The sequence below is a fragment of the Vicugna pacos genome, chromosome 5 (assembly GCF_048564905.1).
Source record: "Vicugna pacos chromosome 5, VicPac4, whole genome shotgun sequence".
NCBI classification, from domain to species: domain Eukaryota; kingdom Metazoa; phylum Chordata; class Mammalia; order Artiodactyla; family Camelidae; genus Vicugna; species Vicugna pacos.
This window is the reverse complement of record NC_132991.1, coordinates 86287667-86309706: the sequence shown is the minus strand read 5'-3', so window position 1 is coordinate 86309706 and position 22040 is coordinate 86287667. Positions and strand designations below refer to the sequence as shown.

Genomic DNA, 22040 nt, shown 5'->3' with positions numbered 1-22040 from the left:
TATGCCAGGCCTCCCAGGCCCTTGATGTACAAGGGCCACCATTCAGGGGAACAAGCCGGAGAAAGAAGCGTCTGGAGGCCTTACCTGGAGACTCAGGCACTGCGGCGCCAGCCCAGCTTAGCCGTTTCTGTTCTCCCACTTGCCAGCAACGCCCATCCTGGCTCGTTTCCTCAAAGACTATATACCCAGAGTTTATAATTTTATCAGCTGAAGATGAGATTCTCAGCCAGTAATCAACATTATCTGTTTGGAAAAAGTAGGAAAAGCTTTGCAATGAGGAGTAAAAAGCTGTTCTGGTCCCAGAGCAACCAGTCTGCTTTACAACACGTGTTACACAGTAGAGGGTGGATCTGGCCCGGCGCCCACGTGGGCAGCTTGGACCCACCATGTGCTCTGCTCCCCCGAAAAATGAGGAGTAACCAGAGCTACTTCCTCATCTGCAGCTTCAGGCTGGCCGCGGGCACTTGTGACAGGCATCTTGTTTGCAGAAGGAAGGTGGGTGTCAGCTGCAGGGAAGTTGTTTTCCTTAAACCCATTCCTCCTGCTGAGGTCCCTTCCTCCCTTCTCCACTCAGCCCAACGAACCAGCAGGGGACGCTGTTGAGCACCTGCTGCCAATCCTGCATCTCTGCCGTCACTGCCGAGTCTCCAGCTCTCAGCTGAAAATGGGAGGAGATGGGTTCTCCATCTGCCAGGATGGTTGTACCAGTCTTAGCAGATAACTGATGATCATCTTGAAATGCCTTTGTGCACACTGAAATCTGAGACGCACTTTGGTGCCTATAAACTACCTGAGGCTAGTTTTTTTTTTTTTCCCTTCTACATCCATGTTCTTATTTTTCCCCTGTGGTGAGACTAAGATTTATCCTTTCAGCAAATTTCAAGCAGACAATTCAGTATTATTACCATAGCCACCATGCTATACATTAGATCCCCATAGCTTACTTGTCTTATAACTGAAAGCTTGTATTCTGTGACCAGCATCTCCCCACCTCCCCCACCTGCTGGTAACCACCAGTCTCCTGTTTCTATGAGTTTGACTTTTTCTTTTTAGATTCCACAAATAAGTGAGATCATACGGTATTTGTCTTTCTCTGTCTGGCTGCCCTTAGGGTCCAACCATGTTGTCACAAATGACGGGATTTCCTTCTTTCTCATGGCTGAATAATATCCCACTTTATACACACACACACACACACACACACACACACACACACACACCCCTCACATCTTTATCTGCTCATCAACACTTGGGATCTGCTAAAATGCAGAGTATGATTCATTCAATCTGGAGGCAAGAGTCACTGTCCTTGTTTCTGTGTGCCCCAGATTCCAAGAGCCTCTTTAAGCCACACAACACTACTGATTTTACTACACCATTCTCTTCCCAAGCAACAATAGGTATAACCATCAAATTCGATGATTTCTGTTAGCAGTGGTCTGGTTTTCCTTGAAAAAAGTGTAATTCGTATGTTCAAATTTGCCAGTTCATCTGAACATCTGAACAAGACGTCAAGATCACTGTCTTGCTGCCTCTAAATACCACAGAAGGGGAAAAAAGGTTCGCACTGACACAGCAAATACATTCCTGCCAAAGTACAGTGGCCACATCTGGCAGTATCCATAGGGACTCCCCTGGTCATACTCTTTGGATGTCCTGGAATCTTCCTGAGTTTTGTGCACTTAGTCAGAGCAGTCCTGACGTGAGAAATGCCTCAGACACGGGAGGAGGGAGGTCTCTCCCCACCATCTGGTGACCGTGCTGCCTCAGGAAGCCTTGGGAAAGGCCTGAATTTGTCTGTTGCTATGGGCAAATGCTTTCCTTCAAGTGATTCTTTCCTGATGTGATTCAAGAACACACACACAGACACACACACACACACACAAAACCTCAACAGCATCAGTCAGCAGCAGGCAGCTCTCTTCACATGTCCCACTGGTGATGGTATAAATGAGCGTCTCTGTTTCAGTCCACACATGTTTATTGGTTTTGGCATTCCAGACATTCCAAAGCATTGTTCAAGGTACTATGAAGAGATGCACAGAAACACAGTCGTGGTCCCTGCCCTCGGGAAGCTTACAATCTAGAGAGAAAGCTCCCCCTCCCATTGCCGGATAACCATCAAGTCTAAGTGGCTCTGAGGAAACTCCGAGGAACACGCCACAAGAGCTGAGAGCTGTGGGCTGCGGCGTCTGGGGGCAGGACGGGGAGGGTCTGGATGGGCCGAGAGAGAGGAAAAGGCAGTTTCATTTAAGCCGCAGGATCAGGAAACCCACAGCTTGGACGATGAGCCCAGTTAGAAGCATGGACTCTGTTACGGTCACGTGGGGGTGGGGTCGGGAGGCTGGCTGGAGCCCCAGGGTTGAGGCTAAGGAGTCTGACCTTCATCCGTCGGCAACTGAGAGACGGTAAAAGGTACTGAGACGGTGAGTGGCATCTCACAAGTAGATCTGGAAGACGAAGTGGCAGAGCTATCCAGAACTGGGTGAAGAGGCATTTTAAGTATTGAGAGCAGTGAACTGAGAGATTTTAAGGTCCTTCTAAGCAGAATCTGTGATTCTAAAATGAAAGACCAGGGGCAAAAAAAAAAAAAAAAAAAAAAGGAAATGACTGCAATGATCCATGGGAAGGGAAGGAAGACAGGTTTTTTTGTTTTGTTTTTTTAAATGACTAATTGACTACAAGTCTTTACTGAATCTCTCGAGGGAAATGAGGACTGGGAAGGAGGAGCCTCTGCCACTCTCTCCCTGTTTTGCTGTCCCTTGTGGGCGGCAGATCTCACCCCTTTAACTCACTTCTCAGGCAGCAGAATGTGTGTCAAATGCGTAGACTGAACCCAATCCTACAAAAACCAGCCATTTACTGTCTGAGCCTCCGCAGCAGGAAGCTCCAAGGACGGGGAAGCCTTGAACAATCGTCTACCACTCTGGGACCACAGGCAATAAATACATTCAAGGTCATGAAGCAGAAGCAGTTTTAACCGCCCCCTCATCTTGGGAACCAAGAAAAGATTCTGAGTTAAGGGATCTCGTAAGGTGACTGACCACAACCACAGTATGGGAACCAGCTGTGTAACAATCGGCAAATTACTATTAAGCCAAGAAACCAAATTAAAAACCAGCTCTAAATGCCTGTTCCCTATTTGAGATAATTAGTCGGACACACTGGCTTTCGTTTTGTCTTTCTGAACCCAATTCCAGTTTTCCGGCAAAACTTTGAAGACTCCTTATTGTAGGGAAAAAAAAAAGATAGAAATTGAAAATAATAAGCATTGGTTACAGGCAAACCTATTAACTGAACAAAGTCGTTACAGTAATTCCCAGAACGTGTTCATTGTTGTGGGATTTAGCACATCGTCATTGTGCTAAGATAACTGGTTTGTATTTATAACTAAAATGAACTTTCCCACACGTGTAAAGTTTGATGTCACACTCCATAGATAAAGAAGGTGTACATTATTACAGTTACACCATCCAAAATCCAATTCCAGCATCTTTATATCTGACAAGTGAACTAAAGCCAGGAGCTGCTATGATTGGACTCAACAGCAGTAAAAAACATACACTTCTATATACAGTGGCTGGACTTTTAATGTGTTGAAAAAAAAACACTTTGATGAGAAACTAACATTTAATAATCCCTTACCAGAAGCCAGGAGCCAGTCTTTGAGACAGCAGGGTGGAAAATGTAGTTAACAAGATACAAGCCTCGTCCCAGAGCCGTTCACAATCCGTGCTCCTGTGCAGAAGGCACGTCTTTCTCTAGTTGTGTGCAAATAATAACAGGGGGAGATCTAAGTGTTATAACAGAATCACCTTTCCAAGGTGCTATGAGAAGATGGTGCGTGAAAATGAGGTCACTCCCAGCAGAGGTAATGGAAGTCAAAGTTGAAGGCTTTGGGAGAAAGGGGAATGACATTTAGCTTGAAGAGATAAACTTCAACACGTTTGAAGGGACAAGACGCAGAGGTACGACTGACACTATAAATATGCCGCATGTAGCTTTGTATCGATTGCAAATTAACCAGAACAGCTCAGGTATCACCGTGCCAGCTGGCAGGTCAAAGTGCTCCCAGGTCAGGTGCTTTTCTTAGCTCATTTACATGCAAGAGGCGAAGCCTCTCGTGGATCAATTCAGATCAGGACCAGGATGTAAAGCTGCACAGTTGGTGTGTCTGAATTTGTCAAATGTATGCAAAGAGGACTAAGAAAGCAGTACTTGCCAAATGTTAACCTTGGGTGCCTAGGAGTGGTGGGGATACAGGTGATTTTCACACTGTCCATGTATTTTTTTGTATTTCTGCGTATACTGTGATGGAGACACAACACTTATTAAGTCCATTTTCCTGATGATATTTTTCTTCTTATATAAACTGGTTTTCCCATTGCAAAAATAATACAAATACAAATACATACACACAATTTTTAAAAAAAGACAGCAGTATAAAATTGTCAAAAACGGAAAGCAAAATCCTACATACTCTACCTTCCAAAATAACACCTGTTAACACATGGGAATATTTCCTTCCAGATGTTTGATTTATGTATATAACAAGGTACATATATTACTTTCATAATCAGAAAATGATATAAATGCTAGATCAATCCAAATAGGAAGATCCTTTTCTGGATATAACTCTCTTTAAACATAAATATCTCAGTGAATAAGACATTGGTGATATTTGACTTTTCCCTTTTATTCATAAAACACAAGCACCAGGAAACACCTTGAGTGACTTGGAGTCCGTAGGTTAGGGGAGTGTCTTGGGTGCTTGTGTACGACAAATGGCTGGTACAGTGGTCAATTAAAAGGCACTTTTATGAGAAAAAAATACTTCCTCAGGAGGGATTTCGCAGTGACCAACCCACTGGTCGCTCTCCTCTGCATGGGGCACCTGCGGCTGCTTTGCTGATTCGTTCAACACGAGTCCCATCTCTGGGAACAGATGCTGTCACTGGAGAGGCTGCTGTGAGCCCAGGCTGTTGGTGCTCCCTGATATGTTGTGGAGTGAGTGGGTGGTCTCCCATCCGAGGTCTTACTCAAGTTTTTCCAGGAAAACACCCTGGGACGTAAGAGCTAAGCCGGTTCACTGCAGACACCGCCCAGACGTGGGGCCCCGGGGGCCGAGCCAAGGGAGACCAGAACGACATCCTGGGATGGAAGTCACATCTTGTGCCTGGAAGGTCACCATGGCAAAGTGCCCAGAGGACCAGGGATGGCTCCCAGCGTCCTGCCAAGTCAAGCACTGAGCAGAAAGGGGGCCTGCTCTGCCGGGCTGGTGAACACAAGCCTCCCTGCGGAGGTCACGGTCGTCAGAGACCCACATGGCAGGGGCATCGCTGAGTCGGCAGTGAGAGAAAGGGGTGTGGAACCCATCCCGACACGGAGAGGCTGACCTTCTGTCTGCGAGAGAGAACAAGGCAGGAGGAGGGCCACTCCGAGGGAGCTGTGAGCTGGATCCAACGAGCCTGGTTTCAAGACACAAACCACCTGTTTGTGAATCTAGACTCACAGTAGCCAGAGGATGACGGGCCGTGGAAGACGTGAGTCACCTGGGAGTGTCGCGGTGGCCCCTGCTTTTGTTTAAAACTAAGTGGGGGCTTCAGGGCGCTGATGACACAACTGGACCACATCTGCTCATGAGGCTGGGCCACCTCACTGGCTGTCAAATCTGTGAAGCCGCCTTCTCCTCATTTCTTCTTCTGGTGAGAGACGGAACCCATAGGGCGGAGGGCTGTTTCTGCCGGTCCCTGGAGGGAGAAAGCACAGGGGAGAGTCAGGCGCTGCCCACCCACGGTTCCAGCACTTACAGGCACTGCCTCCTAGGATCCAAGGGGAAAAAGATGGCCTGGGTGTCGTCTTTACTTCAGTGTGAAACAGAAATACAACAAGCATGCTTCATCTTCAGCTGTCAGTACTACATTTCAACCTCAAGCCAACATTTTGAGTGAGGTCTGGTCCATGAAACTAATTAGACTTATTTTGAAACTTCTTGACAGTCCTCCCATTTTTATGTTTTTCTTCCACCATGCTCCATAATTTGCATCATTTAATTTCCATAATGTCTCGAGGGCTGAGTTTCTTCTGTTTAATGTCCAGAAATAACCTGTCACCATCCCTGACTTCCCTGCCGAGAGTGCTCATGGGTTTCTCCTGACGAGTCCCTGGGTTTCCTTTCTCCCTCCCTCTAACCTGCTGCCTCCGGCACCTCCCCAGCCGGTGGGAACCACACCTGCCCGAAACGTACAAGCACCTGTGGGTCACCATGGCCCACAGAGCAGGGGCTGCGTTACCAGAATGACCAACATCTGGGCAGGCGGACGAAACTGCAGGCATAATATTTGACAATCATATGAAGGATCATGGAAATCATTACTGGAAAGGGTGTCTTGGGGCTGCAAACAGATCACATACAAATATAAAAGCGTTTCAATCACTGCATAAAAAACACTCTTCCAGGCGCTAAGGGGAACAATAAAGGAAAGACCACAGGCAGTCCTTGACCTCAGGGAACCAGCGGCCAAAATCTAACGAAAGAGTTTCCATCCCCTCCGTGGGGCAGCCACGTGGGGCATCACTGACGGAGATGTGCAAACAGTAGTTCACTTTTCAGCACGTGGACCAGGAAGACTGCATCTTTCCACTTCTGAGCCTCTGCTAACCCCGTCAGCTCACTCGGAAAGGGCCGCTCCCATCGCCTACACCCAGCAAAAGTCCTGCTCATTTTCCAACATCCCAACCAAGTCGCACTGCCCTTTGGCCACCCCCGTGAAAGAGCTCTCTCCCAATTCAACCTCCCCAGCTTCCAGCACCTTCCTCTCGGTGGTCCTCATGCAACATCACCACATCCCACCGGACGGGGCAGCCGTGGCTCACACTGCTGTGCTCACCTGCTAGGGTCGCGAGCTCTTAAAGGGCAGGGTATATTTCTGACACTTCTCTCTGCTCCGCAGTGCCTGACACAATCCCAAACACACAGGAACTTTCAAGAAACACAGGGGCTCGACCCAGCGGCATCGGCCTATGACTTCCAAAGGTACATCTTACAACCAGTCAGCCAGCCAACACTGCCCTCTGAGGTTCCGACACAGCTGGCTCTGGAAGCACTGGCCTAGCTGGGAAGGGTGGGTGGGCAAGGGGGCTGGAGCCTGGAGGGAGAACAGGTGGGCAGCTGACCCCTCCTGCTCCCTCTCCAAGCATGGCTTCTTGTCAGAGATGCTGACAGGTAACATAGCGACATGGTGATGGTTAAGACTATGATGAAAAGATGTTAGAGAGAGCAGTGTGAAGCCGAGTCAGCTGGCTAAGCTGGAATTTCAGTTGTCAGACAATGAGGAAGTTTTTTAAAGTCCGTTAAAAGGGCCCCCCTTTTATGTGTTTGCTCCCCACTGTGATAGAGACCCCAACACTTACCCACGCCTGACTCTCCTTTCCTTTTGAGACCACGAGGGGATAATCCCTCCTGAGACCCCTGTTAACACTTCCTGACCAGTCCACCCCAAAGTGAACGGGGGCGCTGAGTTCTTCACTCACTCCCGCTAGGTAAACTCCGCTTCAGGGCTTTTGATAAGTGAAGTATATGTCATTTAACCAACTTTCATTAAAGATGATGTTCAAACCTATGAACAGGCATGTAAGACTTCCACCACCAAGACTGTATGAATACTGTAGGATGAAAAGTCTGACTGGAGAGGGTTTTGGCCATATGTATCTGTAAAGGAATTTCTGTTCAAAGTGGTAAGTGCTCTGAAATTACAGAGAAGCTCATAAATCCAATCACCATTAGTTTATTGCTTAAAACTGCTTTCTACAAGGAGCTCCAAATCCTGCTTTCCCTTTCACAGCTGTTTTTAACAACAGGCCTGTTCTAAATTGAACTTGGGAGCGCGGGCCAGCGTGTGACACCCTGTCCCAGCTGCGCAGGGGACCGCGAGGCCAGGCAGTGGGGAGGGGCAGAAGCAAGCTCAACGTGGCACTGTGACTCCAGGCCACGAGCCCCGAGCCCATGGAGGCACTCAGACTCCCAAATGGGACCGCAGTGTCCACAAGGAAACGCCTGTTCCACGAGGAGAAATGCAGGGAGGAGTCAGAGAGAGGCCGACTGTGAAGGTTCCGGTGGTTCAATTCTCCTAAGGTGAAGGCATCCTGCTCAGAAGAAATGCCGCTGCTGAAGCAGGGAACTCACATCGAGAGAGGAACGGTCATCGCTCTGTCCCAAGAGCCTTTTAAGGTACCGTATTTCACTCAGCTTTGAGTCCCCATTTTATGACACCAGTTTTACAGATGAGGAAACTGAGGCTCGGAGAGTGTTAGGGACATGCCCGAGGCCCCAAAGCTAGCGCGAGGGGAAGCAAGTGCTCGAACCGAGCTCTCAGGACTACGATTGCAGCCCCCTCCCCTTCCCCCAGCCCCACATGGCCAACCCCCCAGACACGCTGAGAACATTAAGCATCTCGTCATCTCGCTCTGCCTGATCCTCCGGCCAAACCTGAGAGGCCCTTGCTTCGTGGGTATGTGGGGCGCTCACTGCTACCTGAACTAGAAACAGAAGGAGAGCCAGTCTAAGCTGTCAACTCTACAGGACCCTCCTGTCTTCACTGATGTGACCGCAAAGATCCCACACCGGTCCTTCAAGTCTACCGAGTCCTCGAGTGGTTCAGTTTTCTGGTTCCACTGGGATGGCCCTGGGCAGCACAACAAGACAACGACAGCAACAACGCCTGAGTTGCATGTTTTATGGGGATTTTAGATCCTTTGGACTCAATGTTCCTGATAATGCCAAAGCCAGCCGACTGCCTGAAGAATGACTTATCGCTTCATTTCAGGCTGCGAACCCTACATTCTCCTTAATCGCAGTTCTTTCCTTGGCAAGTTTCCAAGTCTAAATGAATCTTTGATATTTTTGAAGTCAACTGCGTACTTGACGTCAGCCACCCACCTGGTCTGTCACATCTGTGCTTTGGGTCAGTGCCACACTGGGGACCAGGCCTCCCAGCTGCTGCACTCAGTCTCAGCTAAGCTTGGTCTTCCAATTCTCCAACTTCTCATTTATTTTTAAAAACCATTTCTGTACTTTCCGCATGTGTCACATGATCTGTCACTTCTCTCCTTGGCCTCCGGACCTCCTCAGGCATTTCTCAGAGGGTCTTGGAAACGTGCTTTCAAGGTGCACTTAGGTTTCAGTAAGCACACAGAAAAGGATCTGGGCGCGCCTCAGCTGGCGGGAAAAGGCTTAGAGGGCCCACGGGTGTAGTGGAAACTGCTGGCGCGGAAGTGGGAGATGTTTCCAGCCCTGCCTGGAACCAGAAGGGACAGCCCAGGCAAGCCTCGGGGTTGGCAGGCTCTGGTTGGTCCACGTGTCAGGGGAGGCTGTGGAACAAGGTGACTGCCAGGGTCCTTGCAACGACTCTGAGCTTGGACGACCGGGGATTAAACCTTGACTCCTCTACTGACAGCTCCACATCCTTGAGCAACTAGTCTACCTTCACTTGGCCTTAGTTTCTTTATCTATAGAAAGGAGACAGTAAGAGTAGCACCTTTGCTGGACTGTTGAGAGGATGCGAAGAGATGCCGCATATAAAATGTTTAGCCAGGTGCCAGGCACACAGTTAATGCCCGAGGAGCAGAGGATGTTAGGACTTTTAACCTCTAACATCACGGAGAATCTTGTGTTAAATGCCTACTTGTCAGTATCACTGGCTAACTTAGTGTAAGGCAGATACAAAATAAAATGACCCATCACTTCTTAAAAGACAGAGCCCAATTCTGTTTGAGGACCAACCAGCAGTGCTCTGTACAGTGTGCAGTCTACTGTTTGCTAAACATCTGCCCTCTAAGAAATAGATACAAAAAGGTAATTCACAACCTGCAGTTGCCAGCATGCTTTGGAAACAAGGAGACTTTCGAGCCTTGGGAAAGCTGGAGAGCCCAGCTGAGACCACCTTTTTTTCCACTGAGTTAAATCATGCACTGAACATTTACAGGCCGGGGTGAAACAGCCGTGCTCTGAGGAACCTGGTACAGAATATTAGCATTTACGCGCCTTCCTTCTGTGTTCTTGTAACTGGAGGTCAGCCCTCAATTTTACTCAAAGGAACAGTGAGCATGCCTCCAAGAGCCTCAGGAACAGCGCCCGGTTAAAGAGGACTTAGCTCAATCACAGCACCAGCAGCGAGATCGTAAGATTTACTGACTTGTGGTTCTTGATGGGAAGATGTTCAGTCCTCTACCCTGATGGATAATGCGGTAGCCTCCACGTTTTCCATCTGAGGGAGGAGAAGCAATGTCACCCACGTAAGAATTGCTGAGAAGAACGCCACGCGTTGATGGCCATTTTCCCTACTGTTCGCCATCCCTGTAAACAGAGATGTTTAATTTGCTGGCATTCATGGATCCTGCCCGTGATCTGATGAGTCCTCTGTGCTGCTCAGTGAAATTACACTAAAGTGAAATTATATGCAGGATGGCACATCGTTCCCTTAAATTAGGGACCTAAAGAGGCAATCACTTTTCCATTTTTTTTTCCTTTTTTAAAAACCAAGAAACCTCTAAATAAATCACCAGTGTTCTCTGGGGCCTCTTTTGTCAAATGAGGGCAGCAGCAGGGGACCCGTATTCTCTCTTGCAGAAGTGTTACTTTATTAGAACTCCACGAGTGATAAAGCTTCCAAAATGCCTTCTGACGGGACGACTGCTAAGTCATCTACTGAGACCAAAAAGGCCTGGAAGAAACCCCAAATCCAACAGCTAGCAGGACACTGAAAAGACGAGATGCTTAAGGACAACAAACACCGCTTTACCTTCTGAGTCACTAATTATAATGATCCATCCATCCATCTTTTTAAGAGTCTGAAATTCACCTAAAACTTTGTAACTTTTATACGGATGGAAGTCTCATTATGGTTTACAAGAAAGGTGACAGATGTGACTTGAGAGAGAAAAATTCACATTTCCACTCCTCAGCCAACCAGGTCAACAACAGTGTGGATTCTCAGTTCTGAAACCGTATCTGGAATCCCCAAAGGAGAAGCCTGGAGACAGAGATCAACTCAGGTGCTACTTTTCCTGTTGCACTTTTCTCCGTTCTCATTGGCTAATTTTGGGGACCTTGAATGGTATAACTGACTTAAAATCAACAGGCTACAGTCCAGTTGGCAGCTGGAGCAACCTGAAACACCTGGTCCACTGTGTCGGGTCCAGTGATTTTCACCACATGGACACTGTATGGTCTGACCTCTGGAACAAAAACAGAAAGTCGAGGGGGCAGACAATGAATGTTGGCTCCATGCTCACCTTACTTGCTCTCTGCTCCTTTTAAAAAGGGTACAGTTTGATTAATTTTCATGAACTGGACACATGGGACCAACATCCTGACCAAAACACAGAATATTTCCAGCACTCATCAGCCTCCATGTGCTCCCTTCCAGAAGCGGTCTGCTGACCTCTGACAGCAGGGGTTTGTTTTGTCTAGTTTTGCCCATAAATGGAGTCGTACAATGTGTACCCTCTGTGGGTAGCTTCATTTTACATTATGTGTGTGAGATTCACCCATATTGCTATCTGTGGGTTTTACTCTACTTACCCTTCTAAGTAGAATTTCCTTGTCCATTTTACAGATAGAAGAACTGAGGCTTAAAGATTTCCAGGAACTTGTCAAGGCCACACGGCTGGCCAGTGGCTGGGTCAAGATTCAAGCCCGGATCCCTTTCTATTCTGCTCCAGATGTGAGATGTGTTAGTTACCTTTCTTAGTCCTGAACCAGAATCTGAAAACCTGAACAATACGTGATCTGGAGGCAGGGTCTGTTTTAAAAGCAGCAGGAACACTTAACTCTGCTTTAGAAAAGGCTCACTAAAAACAAGATTTTAGGATCTCCTTTGGCAAGGTTTTTGCAATGGGCCCAGCTGCAAAAGTCAGCCTTGGTAATTAATTACATCAGGTGTCTTCCAAACAGGGAACAGCTTATAACTTCTTACAGAGGTAATCCCTGACGCATTTTCTCCCTCATGAGCTGGAAGAGCAGCCGGGAGAGGGGCTGAGGAGGAGAGCGTGTCTGCCACTAGGAGCCACTGTAACAAGAAACATGTATCTCTTTAAACAAATGGATATAGATTTTTAATACTAAAGGGATTTTCCAGTTTTTAAGTCAATCTGCCTAAAATCCCTTCAGAATTCTGTCACCACCTTAACACTTTATCAAGAGGGTTTTAATGAGATTAGGAATGATTTCCAAACTCCTTTTATACACATTTAAGGGCTTTGGGATGTTTCAGATTTCCTTTGATCTAAAACAAAATGCCCTTTGGTCAGGAGTCTGGAGGCACCTCAGATGGAGTTTACCCAATCACATCAGCTGATTCTGAAAACTGAAAAGAGGCTGACTATCTCCGAGGCATCCTTCCCGGGTCCATAAACTTAGGGACTGTATCTTTTTTTTTTTTTTCAATTTAAAACCACCCAGGGATATCCACTGGACAGATACAAGAAAAGTCTTGGAAAAATAGACACAGGGCTCCCTTCGTTTCCAAATTCTTGTTGCTTCGTACACACGAGGCCCTACGTGCCTGGCTGGGAGAGCAGAGAAATCGGACGTGGGCTCTGTCTGGAGGGACAGCTTGGAGAACATACTTCACAACAGAAAAAAGAAAATGGAAAGTAGAATACGGAAGTCTTTTGCGGGCAGAGAGTCCTGAAAAGAAATATTTATATATGAGTGCAGACCACGTTTAGAAGGATGAAGACCCTTCGGAATATTAATGTGCCTGACCTGCCCGGGACGGGCAGCTGCAGCCTGCGGCTTCCTCGCAAGTCTCTGATCGAGATCCCACACCTGCCCGCAAACAGGGCCCCAGCAGGGCCTGCAGTGAGGGTCAGCTCTGCACTGCCTGCCTGGCTGGCTGGCATCTTTGATGGACGCAGACCCTCTGGCCTCACAGGATTCCCGAGGCCCAAATGGCTGCCCGGCCAGTCTCTGGACTCCCCCGGCATGGGGGCCTCTGCCAGCTCTGACCCCTGACCTTTACCCCTCGGGCGGAGAAGGCTTTCTGCTGCCTTTTTAGGGCCTGGACTTCCTGACGATGCTGAAATGGGGCCATGGTGGGAGGAGGACGGGACAGTCCCCACAGGGCTGGACACAAGACCCGCGGCCAAGCTCCTCTCACTTCCTGATCAGGGGCTTATCTTTGAGTAAGTTTTAATTTAATTGTTTAAAAAAAAAAAAGGAGAGGGCAGTGGGTAAGAGACAATTTAAACTATAATAAATTGAGCTCAAAAGATATAAAACTGCCTCCCCCCAGAGACACGCTGGTTCCAGCCCTGCTACTTGCCACCTGCTATGGCATCATCCTAAAAGAGTGGGGGCGGCCGGATTCTATTCTCCCCATGCTGCCTTTCAGCAGCCCTGCCCTGTGAGTGCAGTCTCCACAGAACAGCAACCAGCCAGCCAGTGAAGGCAGGAATCAGAGCTGGGGTCCCAGCCGTTCAGCAGCTCAAATGCAAAAGGTCTGGGCAAAGCCAGGCAGTCCTGGAGAGTCTATGAACGGAACGGTTGTCCAGTTTGCTGCAGTGATTCTTAAACCTTAGTGCCCGTTAACAATGGAGAACTTGTTAAAGATGCAGACTGCTTGATCCCACTGCCAGAGATCTGCATGCATTCAGTGGCTGGAGCCAAGGAATCTGCATTTCCAGGAGCACCCAGGTGTTCCTGCTGCAGACGATGTCTCGAATCACTGAGAATCACTGTGGAAGAACACACTTCACTAGATGTGGGTTTGCACGCTGGCTCCGCCAGGACCTTGGACAAGTCACTTCTCCCTGGGCCTCAGCCTCCTCGTCTATCCAAGGGGCTGAACTAGACATTTCAGACCTCCACACAGAGATGCAAGCTCCCATGGCGGCTTGGTTCCCAGAGACACATCAGGGTTGGCTGGTCTAAGAGGGGAGAGTGAAGATGGGCCACACCAGCCACCGGCCTCCTGTCCGGCCTGCAGTCTGGGCAGCTACTCTGGAGAATGCTGCCTGCCCTTCGGCCAGCCTGGCTGTGACTTCTGACAGCTGGGCTGAGAACCGGCCATCCTGTGCTCCTTAGCAACGTCCCCCAACATGTTTGGTCTAATTCAGTGTCCTCCTCACCCTCTACACAGCCCCTGACATTTTAATTTTTAATAAACTTTTTATTTTGGAGTAACTTTAGATTTACAGAAAAGTTAACCAAGATACTACAGCCAAACATCTTACATGACCACAGTCTAGCTGTCAAAACCAAGCATTTCCAGGGACAGGTATATTAGTATTAACTAAATTCCAGACCTCACTTCGATCTCCCCAGTTTCTCCACTAATCTCCTTTTTCTGTCCCGGGATCCCACAGCCCATTTAGTCGTCAGGTCTCCTTACTCTCTTCTGGTCTCTGGCTCTCCCTCTGTCTTTTCTTATTTCCCGTGACCTTGACCCTCTTGAGGAGTACCAGCCTGCAGAATGTTCTTCCTCATCAGCAGACTGGGGTTAGGGTTTGGGAAGAAGACCACAGAGCTGAAGCGCCTGCCCCATCGCATCATGCGAGCGCACGACTTATGCCTGGTGATGTGACCTTGCAATTGTTTAAGTCGTGTTTGCCAGGTTCCTCCACTTTTCAATGTTTTGGTTGAGCTCCTGAATGCCACGGGAATAAAGCTTTGTCTCTCCTCACCAAGAGCTACCAGGACAGATGGGAGGAGGCAGGAGTGGGTACCTCAAGCAGGCTTGTCACTTTCTCTGTTTGGGGCTGAGCAGGACACGGTGGGGTCATCCCTGGCCTTCGCTGGTGCAGATCCTGAATTCTGGGTGACACGGTTCTCGAGCGCTGGTGTGAGTGTGTGAGTCACCAGGAAATCTGTTTCGTTCAGCCGGCTTGGCACGGCACCCAGGCCACTGTATTTTTAATGAGCTCCCAGGTAATTCTGAGCTACACTGGCTTTTGAGAATCACTGAGCTACAGCTCAGATTTTTATTTTCAACTGAAAATATCCACCCTGGGTTTCATGCCAGGACTTACACTTGCCAGCAGGTGGAGCCAGAGGCCTGTGGCTCTGAATCTGCCAAAGAAAACTAGGACAAACTCCAGTCAGCAGACCATTCCACGTCGTAAGCAGAGTTAGGGTTATTAGGGTTATCAGGGCTCTACAGGAGCTGCTGTACTGAACGTTATGGGCTGTTCATTGTCTAGATGGTCCGCAACCCCGGGGATTACTTGCCAGCATCTAGCACCTTCTATGTCATAGCAGATTTCTTCCGGAGCAGAGGAGACTGGCAAGGCCCTGGGAGAGACGCAGATGTGGTTACGGATCCGGAGGGGCATACGGATATCTGAACCGGTTCTAAACTCAGCATTCACTCTTGCTGTGGTGCCCGGGGCCTGGCAGAGCCGAGCGTTTCTTGCTGGGATGATCTGTATCACCCTAACTCCAGACCAAAAGGGAGAAACGGGTGCCGTCTGGATAAGAAGACAATCCTGGAGGCGGTGATACTAAAATGATGTGGTTCAAAACTAATCAGAGTGGTTCTGTTTACGGGTTTACATCTTCTCCCAGCCCCCCACTTACACGTGACCTGGTCCTCCTCCCTTCCACGCTCTCCTTGGACTGCCCCCACCCCCTACCCCCAAGAGGGGAGGGAGCCACCGGGAGCTCACTGTGACTGCCTGAGGCACTGGTGCAAAGCGTGCAGGACCACGTGCCCGAGGGCAGGGTCGGGGGAGGGAGGCCAGCAGAACCACCGGCCCAACTCTGCAGGGAGACCGAGCCATGCCATGACCTTGGCCACATGCACTCACTGGGTTAAGAAAAGGAAAAAAAAAAGGCAGGACAGGAAGGGAGGGGGCTGGAGGGACAAGAGAGAAAGTACCTGAAAGAAGAATGACAGCCTGGTTAGCAGTACGAGCCCCGTGAAGTCTGAAGGGTTGGTGGCTCAGAAAACCGGGGTCAGCTCCTCGGCCAAGGCAGGGATGACTTGGGAGGCGAGGACGGCACCATCGCAGCCCTTCAGACGGACGAGCTCTGTGAGGCAAGTGGCAGTGAGAGGTCATCAGGAGAAACACAGATAGGCAGGAGCCTTGCTCTTTGTACCGGGAGCTGGGAAATCCCCTACGAGGGTCAGAGGTGGCCAGGAAGTGGGATGTGGTGAATGTCTGTCATGTGATAAACCACCCCAGAAGTAGGACGGTCATCTTAAACACATGCTCGTTTTTGTACATGACGGTATTTAGCCTGATCCTGGGCCTAATCGCTACTTTCTGCATGTTCTCTGATGAACTCACCCCCATCCACACCAGGTTCTGATCCATCAAATATAGAGAGAGAATGTGCGTGTGTGTGTGTGATGTGTGTGCGTGTGTGTTGTGTGCATGTTTGTGCCCTGGGACTGAAACGTCTCCAGTGAACAAGCCCTCCAGCCTCTGGAGGACCTGCGGGCTTTCGCAAGACTGCGTGCACACCCTTGAAACAGCCTGCCTCTAACTAACTTGGAACTGCTCCGAAGTGACCCCAAAACGGCCTGTGCTATGAGGAGATACTTAGTAACAAAAATGGCTTAACCTTTTATGTCTGTTAATTTCTGGTAAAATAAAACTTATTTTATAAACAGAAAAGGAGGCCCCAGAACAAAATGTTTGTGAACTTTATAAATTCCAAGTTAGGACTCTGTAATTACCTTGGATAACTGAGGATTCAGTAAGTGGGGCGTTGCTCTCTGAGCATCTTTGGGAAATCCCTGTGTGTGCTGTGGCCGGATAAAAAGCTAGCTCTGAAACGCCTATCTATAGTTGTAAGAAAGAAGCTCTAAAGATTGGGTCAAGTGGACATTGGTGTTTTATAACAGTGCCCTTTTGCCACCCAGTTCTGGTCAGAAGCGGTGGATAGGATGGGCTCCGGTATCCTCTCTCAACTGAGAAAAAAATCCTCAATTTTCTTATCTGTGCAATGCAGAAACCTATCCCATGGATGTGCTTGGAATGGAAGGAATTAAAGGACACCAGTGCTTGGTCCAAAGCAATCAAGGGTCAGTGGCTCCTGTTACTAGACCATCCAGGCTCCCCAACCCAGGGATGTCCCCGGTGTCCAATGGTCAGTCACACATGCCTAGACCCTAGTCACCCTGGACAGTTTCCCCTTCCTCACCAAATCCTGCCACTGTAACCTGAATGGTCCCCAAACTCATCCCTTCCCCTGCATGTGCGGTGGCACCAGCCCCGCTTCAGCTACCTGTTCCATGAGTGTGGACTGGTGCCCCAGCCCCTAAATGATGTCCTGCCTCCGCTCTGGTCATCCAACCAGCTATTCTCCACTGGGTAGCTGGACAGCTTTTCCAAAACACACATCTCATCAACTTTATCCTCTGCCCAAAGACTTCCAAGAGTTTCCTTTTATTCATGAATAAAGATCAAACTTCGTACCTTGCCCCGTAAGCCTGCCCTCCCTCAGCCCAGACTCCGCAGTGATCCCTGCTGCCTCCTCTGGCTCTCAGCTCAAACACCAAACCCTCAGGAAAGAGACCGTGACCCCTGTGCTCTAATCTCTCCCAGGATCAAGTCCCCCTTCTTCAAAGTACACGATATTGCAGCAGGTTATTACACAGGGCTCTGATCATCCTGGTGCCATGTGTCCTCATTAGGTGGTGAGCTCTGCGGGCTGAGAACAGTGAGGATCTGTGTTTCCATTCTCCCCCCAAGGAATAAATAAATAAACAAACAGCACAAGAATGGGAAGGAGGGAGGGAGGTTCAGAGGAGTAACTACTGTCTTCATTTAACAGACGGTCAGACTGAAGTGTGACTTCCCAGGGTCTGGACCCCAGAGGCTGGTGGAAGTCCTGTGTTCCCCACAGTCCACTATGCTGCCTTGGAAACCCACACCCCATCCCTCCTTTATCATCCACACTTTCTTCACATTAGCCAAGTGGCTCAGCAAAAAATGAGTGGGTTCTTAAAAAAAATAAGTAAGATTATGAGGGCATGGGGGGACGGGAACTGTAATTGTTACATGGGAAAAAGAAGAAATTGCACATTGATGTGGGGAGATTTTGAGTTAAAAAAAAAAAGACTATGAAAAGGCACAAGATTTGTTACTGTTTAGACCAAGTATAACAACGTTTCCAGAATTGTCTCTATGGATCTGAAGACTGTAGATTCAGGGCAACTGCCCTGGCCAGAGGCTTAGACCTGTTTTCTGACACAGACCCTCTTTGGGAAGGAAAAACAAGGGTGGCGAGGACGCCACACTGGCACGGCTGATCTAAGTGGAACATACCTTGGTGAGTCATTGGTAGCTTCAAATACGATACAAAAAAGAACGTACAGAACATGCCCAAACAGCCTCCCTTTGATGTGGGCCAACTCCTTTCAGACCACATTGTTCAAATGGATGTTAAAATGCAAACCCTTCATGTTTACAGTGGTGCTCTCGGAGGAACGTGCTATACAAGTACAACGGCTACATTTCAAAGGCAAGACTTACAGCCTCAGAACAATGAGGCGCTCCCTGCGCGGATTTATGAGCTGTTAAACCTCAAAAGGTTTCCTCAATTAGCAACCCAAGTTCTTGGCGTTATTTGCAGCCTGATATGAGGGGCTGCTCTTTGTATAACTCGGGGTGCAGCGCTTTATGGGAACTTTCCCTTACTTTTGTTGACCTGGGACGACAGCGCCCGCGCCCCTCCCTGGGCAGCACCGGTCCCGCTAACTAGGCGCCGGGGCCGGAGCGGCGTTTCACGCTTTACCGGCGCTCCTGGGGCGCGTTACCAATTATACATAATGCATGGCATTGTAATTGCTGCATCGTGAACTTGGCTCGCCTTCCCAACATAAAATACCGACATCCAAGTAGTTTTATTGTAAAAAACCAGAAGGGATTCTTTGGGATTATAAGCATCTGAAGGCAGAATAGTCTCATGCATTCCAGCGGCTATTTTGGACACGCAGGGGGCGGGCAAGGCTGAAAAGCAAAGCGAATGTATTTCGTATTGATGTTTACAGAGAAAAAGAGGAGGCAGCCACGGGGGCAAGACCACAGTGAGTGCGAAACGAAATGGAGGAGGGGCTAAAGGGCAGACACAAGTCAGAGCTGGGACACCAGACGTGTGGGTTCTGGTGAAGGTGCTCTGCCTCGCTGGGCCCCCAGTTCCTCATTTAGAAAACAAAGGCGCAGAACAACATAACCACAAAGGTCCCTCTTCTGCACAGGAGCCTCAGGAGAGCGGTGACTTGTGTTCTGAGTCCGATTTGTCGGGCCAGCCTTGTCGCAGCCCTAGGCACCTGTGCCTTGTAACAAGCACACCGTCTCTTGCTGTTGCCCTGTTGGTTGGGGCTTCTTAGAAAAAGATGACAATGCCTCTCTAAAGCGCAGGGGGCAGAATAAATGAAGCACACATTTTTATATGCAATACCAAGTGCAAAAAAAAATCACAAGAACAGCACTGTGCTCAATCCAGGTGCCTAGAGACGGGGGCTCACAGAGCCCGCAGGTTTAGAAGCAACACCTAGGCGCCAGGTAATGCCCTCCTAACCTCCCTTCTCCCCTCTGCCCTTAACAAGACAGCAACATGGTATGTGAATTCAGGCTGGTTTCTTTCTGTGTCACAGGAGTACAGCCTAGAAGAGACACATGGCCTAAAACTCATACAGGGAGCAACGGGACACCGGGGACACCTGAGCCAGGCCCAGCTTAGGTACCTGGCAGGAGCATCTCCACTTACATGATGCTGCCCTCCGCTCTGGAGGGTCATCAGCTCTGGTGCTGCAGGCAGGTTTCCACCCTGTCCTCAGAGTCGGGTACTAAACACAGAAGAGTATCCTGATGCCTGGAAATCCCTATTTCCAGGCAGATCACAGATCACTTCAGGGGTAAACTCCCATTTCTTTTTCAGCCTCACCAGAAGAGTCAAATAACCAGATGTCTCTTCTGTGTGTCTTCATTTCATCTACGGAAGTTACCACCTGGTTGCTCGGGACTCAAAAGAGTAACAGTCACACAACGTTGTGGGGTCAAACCCTCATCCGGCTAGACTTCTTTCGTGTTCTACACCCACACCACTGTGCCCAGAGAACCGAGGATGACACCTGGGGAGGACACCACCTGGGGCAGGACCCTCCGAGCCAAATGTGAAGTCCAGCACGATTTGGTGGAAAGTATGTGTGCTCTCGAATTTTAGTTCTGTTGAGTGATGGTCCACCTGCCTTGACAATCTTCTGTTGACCAGAAAACTCCTCTTCTTCCACCTAACACTAGTGAATATCCCACTGCGAGCATCCTGTGCGCCCGGTACGGAGTCAGGCACCAGGTGTGCATCATCGGATGTAATTCCCTAACAGTTACGGACAAATGGGAGTCTGTTCTCATCAGTCACAGCTCAGGGGAGAACACAGCTCATTTTGCACTCTCATCTCCCTGACCTCTCCTTTATTTTGGTTTACATCTTGTAATGTCTAAATTCCACCAAATTTTCTGAGACTATCTAATTTTAGCAACCTGCCTCTCCACTCTTCCCTGAATTAATAACAACTAATATTAACTGAAAGCACTTACTGTGTGTCAGGCCCCAGTCTAGACTGAGGGGCTATAAAGGATGAGTGGCGGGCCGTGTCTTCTCCTGAGCTTTTCATTTAGGGCTGCGATGAATATAAATGTATGGTTTAAATGAGTGCATATATTCACATCCATGAGACCAGTGCAGTAAAACCAGTCTTGAATGTATGGAGAATTTCTAAGGCTAGCCAGGCCCTGGACGTTAATCTAGACACCGCCTTGTCTTACAGATCCTCAGAGTTCAGAGAAGTTAAGACAGGGTCCCTCGGCTCGCTGGGATAACTCTGGAACTGGAACCTAGTTCTCCTCGTCCTCACTGGTGACAGTGACGGGCCTCTGATTCACTTGCTGAACAATACATGTACCTCAGCAAGGTTTCAAATAAAAAGGGGTCACCCCACCAGCTCAGCCGGCCGCAGGGCACCGTCACTCGTGCTCACCTGACACATAACCAGACCCGGTTAGAACCATGGCTTCTCTCTGAAGTCAGGCTACAGGTACTCCAGTGTGAGGCTGGTAGGCAGTTAACTTTCCATCAAGGAATTCTGTGTCCTCAGCGGACCTCTCTCTTATGTGATTCAACAGCGAGCAGACGGTCCAGATAACTTCAAACCAATTTTCAGACTGATGTTTGACAGCAAAGTATGCTGAGAACTTTGAGCGATGGGCATATAGGGGTCAGAATCCTAACCATTTACTTAAATTGTTACACCCAGCACTGCATAAAAGGGACCCCAGGTGAGAAACACTGAGGCATTGGCCAGCACGAGGGTGAGGCTGGGAGGCAGCGCGGGCCGCCTCTCCTCAGAGCCTCGCGTCCATCGTGGGCGAGGCAGCCATTCTGCCACCAACAGTCCATGTGAACAAAGCGGACTCCCCGGAGAGGGCAGGGAGAAGGGTGAACAGAATGTTCCTATTTACTGGGCCTGGAGTTGTGAGGCCCATGGAAATGCTGCCAGGGAGATCTGATCAGGAGCAATTCTTGTCAGTGAACGAAGGAGGTCAAGGCTCTTCTCCATTGGTGACCACTCCTTAAAAGGCAGTAACAGCAGTGATGACAAAAGGCCTGGCCTTTCCAAGGATGTCTGTCTCTAGAGCTTTTCGATTTGTTTATTCTTTGTCGAGTTAACCTTCTTTTCTAAAAAGAAAACAACTCAAATATAAAATATTGGAAAAGTTCTTGCTGAAGGACTGGGCAGCAGGGAGGGAGAGGATCTATCTGGGAGCTGTTTTTGGAAATACTCCCAGTGGAGCTTTGCCCTAAATGTAAGTAAATACCAGCCTTTGCAGGGGGATCGTTTTGGGTAAATAGCAAAGCATAAGGAAGCTGAGTGGCAAAGGGAATGGAAAAATACCACCTTCCCAACTTCTTTAGTTCATGGTCACCAGCATCTCTAGCCCAAGAATACACTTCCCACAATTTTCCTTAAGTACTTCCTTAAACTGATGCCTGGCAAACCTTGTTCTTTCTCTGGGGAGAATATACTTTG

General features: G+C 48.8%; 1 protein-coding gene across 2 annotated transcripts in view; it reads right to left on the bottom strand.

Moving 5' to 3' along the window:
* Window positions 1-1963: 1963 nt before the first annotated feature.
* Window positions 1964-22040, bottom strand: part of RHBDD1 (rhomboid domain containing 1) — a 113803-nt gene continuing 93726 nt past the window's right edge. The window contains exons 7-8 of one of the 2 annotated variants that reach the window (XR_001459405.3): window positions 15879-16030; window positions 1964-5750 (exon numbers count right to left, since the gene is read on the bottom strand). Coding sequence is in view for 1 of the 2 variants with exons in the window: in XM_015242361.3 (XP_015097847.2) it covers window positions 5656-5750 (95 nt within the window). In the remaining variant the exon portion in view is untranslated. The remainder of the gene's footprint in view (window positions 5751-15878; window positions 16031-22040) is intronic. The other variant, XM_015242361.3, reaches the window with a different exon arrangement.